General features: G+C 53.3%; 1 protein-coding gene and 1 long non-coding RNA gene across 2 annotated transcripts; one reads left to right on the forward strand and one right to left on the reverse strand.

Moving 5' to 3' along the window:
- The first annotated feature begins 40 nt into the window (after nucleotides 1-40).
- Nucleotides 41-10,991, forward strand: FOXM1 (forkhead box M1). Its single transcript, XM_032473140.1, is given in 10 exon segments — nucleotides 41-190; nucleotides 1,871-2,420; nucleotides 3,001-3,152; nucleotides 4,277-4,477; nucleotides 5,374-5,502; nucleotides 6,283-6,327; nucleotides 6,904-6,976; nucleotides 7,128-7,303; nucleotides 9,567-9,786; nucleotides 9,789-10,991. Coding segments are annotated over 9 exon segments (2,280 nt in total). The 5' UTR covers nucleotides 41-190; nucleotides 1,871-1,918; the 3' UTR covers nucleotides 10,571-10,991.
- On the reverse strand, nucleotides 8,757-10,469 carry LOC116661320. Its single transcript, XR_004317197.1, has 2 exons — nucleotides 10,333-10,469; nucleotides 8,757-9,696 (listed from the first exon to the last, which is right to left on the reverse strand). It is a non-coding gene; the product is annotated as an uncharacterized LOC116661320 (long non-coding RNA).
- Nucleotides 10,992-11,153: the final 162 nt, after the last annotated feature.

The following is an 11,153-nucleotide window of genomic DNA, read 5'->3' on the forward strand; positions in this document are numbered from 1 at the left end:
AGCGCCGGAGCGGGACCCCACCCCCGGCCCCGGCCCGGGACCGCCCCCCCCCCCCCGGGATCCCGGGATTCCCCGCCCCGCAGCCCGGGGACCCGCCGCCGGCGCGAGTGCCGCCCGGGACGCGGCCCGGCCCGCAGGCGGGAGCAGCGCGGAGCCGCCCGGAGCCCGGCGCGGCCGGCGGTGCAGCTAGGTGAGCGGGCGGCGGGCGGGCTGGAGGCCGGGGGCGCGGCGGGCGCGGCGCGGAGGGGCTGAGCGCGGCCGGAGGCTGGCGAGGGTGCGCAGCGCGCCTGCATCCCACCGCCCGGCCGCGTCCTCACCTCTTTAGCGAAGCGCCCCTGGGCCTTCCCTCGGGGGGAAGGGGCGGCCCGCTGGCCGGGATCCAGGCTGAGTTCACTCCGCTTCCAGCCGAGACCGACCTGCTCGCACCCTCCCCTGCGCCCAGGTACTCTCACCATTAGGCAGCACTGCCTCCACTCCGCCCTTTCCCAGGGCCCTCCTCCTGGTTCTGGGACACCCCCCCCCCCGCGCGCAGTTTTGTCCTGGTCTGGGTGGGGTTGGGGACCCTGGAGTCGCTCCGAAGACTAGGCTAGAAAGTGTTGGCCGTGGTAGCAAGAGGCTGGTCAGAGTGGAAGGAAAAATTACGCTTTAGACCAGGAAGATACCTTTTGGGGGTGGGGAGGGAATGCTAGAGTCCAGTGATTGATGGGTGGAGGGAGGGAGGCTGGAAGAGATAGGAGGTGGAAGTAAAACTGAGATTTGAAGGTAGAGGAATCCTGGATATAAAGGAAGGGGAGGAGGCAGAGGGGGAGGGTCTGTGAACTCTAAGCAGATGGCAAATGTCACGAGTGTGACAGTCCGTTTTAGGGAGGTAGCAGATATCCTAAAAAAGGGACAGCCCATTCCTCTGTCTCTCCAAGTACCTCTCAGAAGACTTACACAATTTTACACAATGGTAGAGTAGTCCATGCATCTGTTAAAATCAACAAAGCACAATTTTTAAAAGATAAAACTATTTTCCTTACTATTACAAAACCACCTTAGCACAGTGATGAGAGCACATTCGATTGGTCAGGAAATAGGGATTACAGTCTTGGTTCTGGAAGAGAAATTAAGCAACGCAGTAACACGCTTAGAAGGTCAAAATATGAATAAGCACATGCAAGTACTAAAATATCACTGTGTAAATATTTTGCAAATTGTGAAAGAAAAACGTATTTTTTAAAATCTGTACAAGGATAACGGCCGGTGAAGTGACTGTCACCCCGTACGTAGTGTCAACACATGACCCGCACAGCTTTACCCTGGGCCTTGAATAGAGCAATTTCCTTTTGATCTGACGTCTTCATGTGTGTGTGACAACAGGGCAATAGTACAGTCTGCCTTTTTCCTATGATTCCGTGGGCATAGATCCTTTAACTGATAGACTAGGATGATGTTAAAAAATAGAAATGCTCTATGCTAGAATGGAGTATGGAATCAGAGTTTTGTCAGGATGTCCTATTCCAGCGTTCCCATCCCTGCAGTCACTCCGATCCATATTTAGACAATAATAGACATTTCCGCATTTTTGTAGCTTCCTTACTTGTTTCTGTAGCCAAACATTCTTAAGCTTCCAGACCTTTGGCTATGTTGACCTACAGCCAACACAGTCCCACTTCCCCCTTTTGAATTGCTTCTGTTTGTTTCAGTTTTAACTTCCATCAATAGAACTCGTCTCCTGATTTGTCTGCCGTCTTTCCAAAAGCCCAGGGAGCATCCTCCTGGGCCTGTGCGCTGGTGCTGCTGGTCACATGATGAGGAACCCCTCTAACAGAACCTCCTTCTCAGCCTAACATATCTCTAACAGCCTGCTGCCCCTTGCACTTCCCAGGGTCCACGCTCAGTGATTCTCAATGGAGAGTGAAAGCCCAGATTCATAATGAAAACCAGCCCCCGTCGGCCACTGATTCTCAAAAGACGGAGGCTGCCCCTTCCTGTCCAAAATGCCCCGGCTGAAACATCAGAAGAGGAGCCTAAGAGGCCCCCTGCCCAACAGGAGCCTGGTCGAGCGCAGGCCTCCGAGGAGGTGGCAGAGTCCAACCCTCGCAAGTTTCCAGCTGGGATCAAGATTATTAACCATCCCACCATGCCCAACACCCAAGTGGTGGCCGTCCCCAACAATGCCAACATCCAGAACATCATCACAGCACTGACGGCCAAGGGAAAGGAGAGTGGCAGCAGTGGGCCCAACAAATTCATCCTCATCAGCTGTGGGGGAGCCCCCACCCACCCTCCAGGGCCCCAGCCTCAAGCCCAAACCAGCAACGCGCCCAAGAGGACAGAAGTGATCACCGAGACCCTGGGGCCAAAGTCTGCAGTTCCGGATGTGGATCTTCCGAGGCCACCTGGAGCCCTTCCTGGGCGGAGATGGGAAAGCTGTGGTATGTGCTCTGCAAAGCAAAGGGGTGAGGAGCCAGGCTTCCCTCTCTGTGGCCGGGACTGCAGTCAGCCATGCTGACACTTAGGACAGACAGGCATCTGCCTGAACCGGGGAATAGTCTTGTCTGTCTTCATCCTGAAACCTGACCCAGATCATTTGGGCACTGTCGAAAGGGTTGCAATCTGATTTAGCATTCCAATTGCCTTCTTTATACTGGGAAAGGATTTTTTTGTTGTTTCTCTTTATCCTTTGCATTGACCATATAAGGAAGTAGGAATCTTTCTCCATCTGAATAAAGGAGAAAGCATGAGGAGGAAAAATGACTTTCTCTGTGCAGATGCTCAATGTTGCTTTTGTAAGGTTGCCTTGACCCTTCTCTAAGGCTCAGTGTGGCTCAGACTGAAATGCAACTTAAATTGTGCTCCTCAGTTTCTCCCATGAAATCCTAATGGGGAGAGTACCTGAGGGCCCGTGTCCCTAAGGGCAGAGGTCTGGAGAGATGGTCCCTAACCACCAGTTTTGCTGGGCCTGCTGGGCATGGATCAGGCGGCTAACTGGCATCTTGGGTTGCTTCCCTGCAGCTGGTGGTGAGGCAGCAGGCTGCACTCTAGACAACAGCTTGACCAACATCCAGTGGCTTGGGAAGATGACTTCTGATGGGCTGGGCTCCTGCAGCATCAAGCAAGAGACGGAGGAAAAGGAGAACCGTCACCTGGAGCAGAGTCAGGCCAAGGTGAACGGTTCCGCCACTTGCTAGGGCAGTCAGAGCAGGGGCAGGGAATTTCTAAGAAGGGGATAGATGAAGTGGCCTGTAGAGCAGAATTTCCGAGTCCTGGTATTAGCAATTCACTTGATTTAGAGCTCTCTTTCTGCTTGGGATCTCTTTCCCCCCATCTGTGAAATCTCCTTGAGGGCAGATTCCTCTGGCTCACTCAGTATGCCCTCAGCACTGGCTTCAGTGCTTTAGCAGCAGGTACTTAGCAGGTCTTCAGGAAGATGTCTTAGTTTGGAAAGCCATTGAACTTTAAAGAGGCACCCCAACAGTATTAAAGGAACACAGCGTTTTTAGTGAGATTGTTTTATTAGAAGATACGTTAGTGCCAAATAAAATGAGTTAGGTGTGAATTTTAAATACTTCAGCAATCAAAATTGATGTGACCCAGTTGTGTGGCCTGGGGAGGTTTTTCACAGCTGCCGTTCCTGGATCCTTCTGGGTGCACCCTTTATTCCGTCATTAAAAGTGAGAAGTTACATGGAAGTATACATAAGTAAAAACTGAGCTGTTCACTTAAAACGTGTACTTTATAAAGTTATAGTTCAATTTCTTAAAATGTGAATGATCAGATCTTTGCCTGAGACTCAGCCAGATGTGTGCTTTGCGGACATTTATCTGTCCCATACTCTTGGGAATATTTCTCTTGCACAGACATTGAAAGGAGATGGGTTTATTCACATCACATCAGGAGTAGGAACTGGACTAAGACCTAGGTCCCTCAACTCCCAGATCTGAAGAATGGGTATAGTTTTAACATAAAATGGATGCTTTAAGAGTCATAATATATCCCAAACTTTCCTAGGAGTTTCAGCTAACAGGCCAGGCTTACCATCAGGCAATATCGTCAACAAAATGACCAATGACAGCAGTGGTTCTACAGTGTCTGGGGGTTAGAGCACATCATCTCTGAGACCCTTCCTAATCCTAAAGTTTTATTCTGTGGAATAGTGGTCTCGGATGAGTTGGTTTCCAGTAACTTTTTACGGGATAAAATCTCTCTCTAGGGGTTGGGGTGGGGAGCCGGGGAGGTCATGTGAACTCTGCCCAGTCATTGCCTTTTCTCCTTCCCTTTGGCTTCTCAGAACCCTCAGGTGGAGGGGCCCCCGGGAGCATCGACGTCCTGGCAGGACTCTGTGTCTGAGCGGCCACCGTACTCTTACATGGCCATGATCCAATTTGCCATCAACAGCACGGAGAGGAAGCGCATGACCTTGAAAGACATCTATACTTGGATTGAGGACCACTTCCCCTATTTTAAGCACATAGCCAAGCCAGGCTGGAAGGTACTGTGTCCCTTAACAACTGCGGTCGAGGTCGCTGTGGCCCTGTGTAGACAGCTTATCTGCACAGAAGTGCCTCAGTCTGTGTCTGGTGGGGAAGGAACAGTTAAATGCAAAGGATGCTAGAACTGTAAACAGTTGTGTCTTGTGGATTGTGACTCGATCCTGCTGAATTCAGGCAAAATCATCAGTCAGAGCTCTGCAGTCATTCGTCTGACTCCATTAACTGCCTCGGGTTAATGGAAACTCCAGTGCAGCACCAAGCCCACTTTTGTGCTACACTGAACAGCAGCTGGAGTGATTAAGGAGCTTTGTGAAAAGATATTAATGAAAAAAGGGGGGAAAGAAAGAAAAAAAATCCTGTGAGCCTCATGACCCAAGACTCACCTCCTGTAAAGTCATATCTCTTCTCCAGAAGGCAGGGAGCTTCTCTTCCTCATAGTCACAGGAACACTGGGATGTCTGGGACCCGTAGCTCACGCGAGGCTCAGAGCCACAGTTTAGGTCTCTCGACAGACCCTTAATCCCGGGCCAAGGGGGTTTTTGTATTGTTTCCCTCACAGCAGAACTGAACTTCATACTCTTACCTCAACTAAATTCCCTAGCTTCTTCCCTTCTTCACTCACCTCTCTTGCTTCTAATTATTGCTCACAGCTTCAGTCCCCTTTCCCAGTCCGTGTCAGCTCTCAGGACTGGCTGGTCTCTGTTCTCCTGGGATGGAGGGGTTTATGGCTCAGGTTTATGGCTTTGCCAGGTGCAGCGTCTGGAAGAGAGCTGCCAATAGGCAGGGTTCCAAGGACACAGAGCCTGGGGCTGAATTCCTTGGGGGGGGGGCGGCATTAAAGGTGATGTTTCCAAAGCCAAAGTAGCTGATCCATGGTGTCCTCCTCCCCTTTCAGAATTCCATTCGCCACAACCTCTCTCTTCACGACATGTTTGTCCGTGAGACGTCTGCCAATGGCAAGGTCTCCTTCTGGACCATTCACCCTAGTGCCAATCGCTACTTGACGCTGGACCAGGTGTTTAAGGTGAGCGTCCTGGTCTTGTTCGAATAGGGCCGGCGGTGGGGGTCGTGATTTCCGTCTCAGAAGGAAATAAGTCCTCCTTGGGATGGTCTTAACTGCTCAGCTGGGGGCCGGCCAGCCCACAGGGACGACAAGCCGCTGTGCTAGGCCAGGCCGTGGAGAAGGCTCTCTGATCCAAACAGAGGCCTTCCTGGGGCAGTGCTGCCCTAACTGCCCTGTGACAAGAATTGCTGGAATGCTTTTTAAAATACAGCTTCCCAGGCCCCTCCCATGGGGCTTCTGACTCAGTAGGTCTGGGATGCGCCTGGGAATATGTATTTTTAGCAGACATCTCAGGTGATCCTTACAGAAAAAGTCTGGAAAACCTTGTTTTTAAAAAGCCCTTCTTGGAGGGGAGGGTGTAGCTCAGAGGTAGAGCACATGCTTAGCATGCACGAGGTCCTGGGTTCAATCCTCAGTACCTCTATTAACAAAAAATGATAATAATAAATAATTTAAAAATATATAAAATAAATAAATAAATAGCCCTCCTTTAGGCTGGAGAGCAGAAGCGGAGCCACCAGAATATCTTTTCTGAAGCAACTGCTTTAGGATCTCAGAGTGCCCCTAAGGCTGCTGCTAACTGTGCCCGCTGTCCTGGGGGGCCCGCTGTCCTGGGGGGCCCACCGTCCGGGGCGGCCCTCAGCATCAGTCAGGAGCAGGCCTTTGCCTGGCCTGCTCAGACTGGCTGCGCCGGCGGTAACTTCGTCTTGTTTCTCTCCCGCGTTGCCTGACCGCCACCAGCCACTGGACCCAGGGTCTCCACAGTCTCCCGGGCACTTGGAATCAGTAAGGTTCTTCCCCTCCGGCTCGGGGCTCGGCCTGGTTTCCCTCCCACGCTCAGCATGGCTTATGTGAACGGGGCAAGGCGTTAAGCAGGGGAAGGGAGCCTGTGGCTGTGTGCCTGCCGGCCCCCGATGCAGGGCACCCCGGGCTTCCGGGAGTGAGAACCCTGGTGCCGGCCACCTCCTCTCCCCCGAATGGGGGCTCACACCTGCTGCTCCTCCCCCTCCCCCAGGCTCAGTGCCCGAGCATAGTGGGTGTGGCAGGGGACAGGCCACAGGCTCCATGCGAGGCCGCAGCCACAGCACATGGCCTGGGCCTGGCAGGCGGCAGTTCCTTCTCTCACTTCTCTACTTGGCTTTTCTTTGCCCCTCCTAGTGCTCCATGCTTTGCATCCCAGGCGTGAGGACACCTGGATGAGGTGGTAGGACCCCCGCCTCCCTCAGTGTGTCTGTACCACCCCCTTCCCACCAGCAGGCGGTTCGCTCAGCTCTGTGCAGGGTCCCGGAGCAGCTGGTGGGTCTCCTGCCTTCTCCCCTGCCTTCCTAACCCAGGCCTCTTTCTCTCCGTCTCTGCCACAAGCAGCAGCAGAAACGACCCAACCCTGAGCTCCGCCGGAACGTGACCATCAAAACTGAACTCCCATTGGGTGCACGTTAGTATGGGGGAGCGGGCCCCAGGCAGGCCCTGTCCTGGGGACATACCTTTGGGGAGTGGGAACTCGGGGATCCAAGCCTGAAGATCCTGGGTATGAGAAGGGGCTCGTGTTCAGACCCTGGCTCCTGACCCCTCCCGCTTCCTCCCAGGGCGGAGGATGAAGCCGCTGCTGCCACGGGTCAGCTCATACCTGGTGCCCATCCAGTTCCCGGTGAACCAGTCCCTGGTGCTGCAGCCCTCAGTCAAGGTGCCGTTGCCCCTGGCAGCCTCCCTCATGAGCTCGGAGCTCGCCCGGCATGGCAAGCGAGTCCGCATCGCGCCCAAGGTCAGTGCTTCTGGTTTCCTCCGAGGAGAGGCTCCAGTCCAATTAAGAGTTCTGATGAGTGTCCCTTGAAAAGCCTGTAAATCTAGCTGGGAAAACGTGGTGTAAATACATAGAACTCCATGGCACGATGAGAGATGAAAGGGCCCTCATTATCCGACATTCGCGGTGTTGGGAGGCTTACAAATGCCTGGTGAGTCTAGGAATTCGGATGGGGTGCTTATGGCAGATGGGCTGGGCTGGTTCAGGAAGCCCTCACAAGGGAAGCAGGCTCTAGAAAGAAGTAGATCTGGGTGAGCAGACAGGTGTGGAGAGAGCACATAAGGGCGTGTGAGGTGTGGGTCTGTCTAACTCAGGGTGTCTTCACCTCGGTCCAGCTGCCGTTTGGGTCTGGATGATTCTTTCCTGGGGGTGGAGGGAGGCTCTCCTGGGCCCTGAATTGACATTTAGCAGCACCTGGTCCCTCCTCGCTAGATGCCAGGAGCGCCCCCTCCTGGAGGGAGTTGCTCCCAGTTGAGCATCAGTGGTCCAGCTGGCAGAGGAAGAAAGAAGGGTAAGTTCAGACCATACCGTGATGTAGAGGAGGATTTGTGAGCAAGAGCCGACCTGTGACAAGCAGAGGAAGGGCCCCTCTGCCCCCTTCGTGGAGATGGGAGCAGGGGCTCTGGAATCCAGACAGACTTGGCTTTGCTTTTTCTTTTTTAAATTTTTGTTAAAAAAAAGTTTTAAGATACATAAAGGTGTACATACCACTATATGCGATTTCACATAAATGCATTAATGTGATGGTGTCATGTAAACTGTTTCTGCTTCAATGCAATCTTTTTTTCCCCTTTTCTTCTTTTTGGATCCCCTCCCCTTCCCTCCCCTCCCCCCCACATCACCTCTGCTCCCTGTGACAACCCACGTCGACAACTTAGCATGCTTTTTTCCAGGATTTGCCCATGCTTTTAGTGTAAGCTGTACACACAAATCCCCACAGCCATTTTTAAAAAAAATTTTTTAAGTCTTTTGTTTGTTTCTTTGCAGGGAGGTATTCAGGTTTATTTACTTATTTATTTATTTACTTGATGGAGGGACTGGGGATTGAACCCAGGACCTCATGCATGCCAAGCACACAGCTCTACCACTGAGCTGCACCCTCCCTGCCCACAGCCATTTTATGCACACACACACATCACACAGAAGGTTGAAAATGGGAACATGTTACACACACTCACTGTCCCGTGGGAATTCTTCTAAGTCACCTTGGCATCGCTCTAGATTCATTGTTTTTTAATGGCCATGTAAGATTCCATGGTGTGGCTCTGCCAAAAATTTTCCAATCGTTTTGCTTCTATGGGCACATTTTGCTTCTAGTTTTTATGCCCTGTGATCAAAACTGCAATGAATATCTTTGCATGTATTTTTCTTCCTAGCACTTTTACTTCTATAGGACAGAAAACCAGACATGAGATTGCTGAGTGGACAGGCATTTTAAATTTTATTAAATATTGCAAGATGGGTTCCCAAAAAAGTCTGTGATAATTCACATATCCACCAGCAAGACCTATGTCTGCCAGCAGTTGATATTAGCAGCCTTTTAAATATTTGCCCACCTACGGTATGAGCGGTGTCTCCTTGTTTCCTTTGTCTTTCTTTGCTTGTTGGCAGGTGAGTGCCTTCCCACGGAGTCTGGTCCTTGGACTTGCTCACCCGTGAGATGCTGGTTTGTGGGCGTGGCCTCCCTTTTACAGGCTTCTGTTCTTTTGTGAGAGTCCTTTGTTATTCAAATATTAACCTGTCTTTTAGGCTGAAGATACTTTTTACTTCTATCGTTTGTTTCTTAACAATGTTTATGGTATCCCTTGCCAAGGGGAGAGTTTAAATTTTTATGTGGTCAGATATGTGTCTCTTCTCTTCTGCAGCTTCTGGGTTTCCAGTCTTGGTAAAGCAGGTCAGCCCCCACCCTCAGACTGTGCACGCAGTCTCCTAGGTTCCCTTTTAGGATTCGTGCGGTTTTGGGTTCTCTGCTATGATCTTTGTATACGGTATGGAACAGGCCTCCCGCTTCGTTTTCCCTCAGGTGGATACTGACCATGTTAAATGCTCTGTCTTTTACTCCTGGAATTGAATTACCACCTTCATCATATAGTCTCATATTTAATTGTTTTTGAGACTTTTTAAAAAGACAGAAAGGGGATCAGCACCAGCACGTCACTCATTTTAGCGGCGGTCTGACTGAATCTCGGCGCCCCGCCTTCACCTCCTCCTGCCCCCCTTTCAGGTGCTGGGGGCGGACGACGGGGCGGCCCCCCTGCCCGCTGCAGGACCAGTGAAAGAGGAGAAACTCCCGCTCAGAGAGGTGCTGTCTCCTCTGCTTCCGGTCCAGCCCATCAAGGAGGAAGAAATCCAGCCTGGGGAGGAAGCACCACACTTAGGGAGGCCCATCAAAGTCGAGAGCCCGCCCTTGGAAGAGTGGCCCTCGCCTTGCCCATCTGTCAAGGAGAATCGCCCCACTCCCCCACCCCCAGGCCCAAGAAGCCCTACAGTGGGCTCCGGTCGCCAGCCCGCTGCGTCTCCGACATGCTCGTGATTAAACGGCGGGAGAGGCGGGAGATGAGCCGGTCTCGAAGGAAACAGCACTTGCGGCCGCCCTGTCTGGACGAGCCGGAGCTGCTCTTCTCCGAGGGCCCTGGGGCTTCCCGACAAGCTGCGGACCTCGCTGCCCCCCTGGAGCCCTCGCAGCCTGGCCCCCAGCTTGGCTGCTCCCAGGAGGAGAGAGGACCTTTTAAGACACCCGTTAAGGAGACGCTGCCCATCTCCTCCACCCCGAGCAAATCTGTCCTCCCCACGACCCCTGAGTCCTGGGTGCTCACACCCCCAGCCAAAGTGGGGGGGCTCGATTTCAGCCCAGTTCGAACCCCCCAGGGTGCCTTTGGCCCCCTGCCTGACTCCCTGGAGCTGACAGATCTCACCACCACCCCGCTGAAAAGCGTCCCCCTCTTTGACTCGCCCCAAGAGCTCCTCAATTCCGAGCCCTTTGACCTTACCTCTGACCCCTTCAGCAGCTGTTCCCCCTCAGAGATGGAAGTCCCCAAGCTCAGCTCCACTGAGCCGCAGGTCGCCAGCCTCTCTGCCAACCGGTCTCTGACAGAAGGCCTGGTGCTGGACACGATGAATGACAGCCTCAGCAAGATCCTGCTGGACATCAGCTTCCCCGGCCTGGACGAGGACCCGCTGGGCCCTGACGGCATCAGCTGGGCTCAGTTCATCCCCGAGCTGCGGTAGAGACAGGGCCTACCCCTCGCCGCTCCAGCTGTCCGCTCCCGGCGCGCACGTGGCTGACCCCTCTAGCCTTCTGGTGAGGACAGCAGGCAGGGAGCGGCCGCCCCTCCAGCCCCACCTTACCCAGCAACACCAAGGCAGGTGTCACGCCGGAATCGCCACTGGGCCTTCTGCCAGCAGCAAGGTCCCGGTGACCGGTCTCTGCGCCACCCGCAGACCCCAAGAGAATCCGACTCCTCACTCCCTGCTCGGAGCTGAGGCTGAGAACAGCAAAAACAAGGGTGAAGAGAGAGGAGGAGCCCCCTAGACTTTGCACCTGTGCCCGGCAGCCTCCCACCTTCCCTGCTCTGTGCAGGGCCGCCCTTGTAAATAGTGTATATGTTCTGAATTATCCTCTAATTATAAACGTCCGCCTGTCTCCTTAGATTGTTATCCAGAGACTGCCAGGAGGTGGCTAGGATGACAAGGGTCTGTTTGCTTCTCTTCCTTGCTTGTGGTTCCTGGGGGAGGGAGGGCCTGGGGTGCACGGTTTCTTCAAGGCCCAGGTACCTCCCCCACGGGTTCCTCACTGTAGGTGCCCAGAGTG

Source organism: Camelus ferus, chromosome 34 (genome assembly GCF_009834535.1).
Source record: "Camelus ferus isolate YT-003-E chromosome 34, BCGSAC_Cfer_1.0, whole genome shotgun sequence".
NCBI lineage: Eukaryota > Metazoa > Chordata > Mammalia > Artiodactyla > Camelidae > Camelus > Camelus ferus.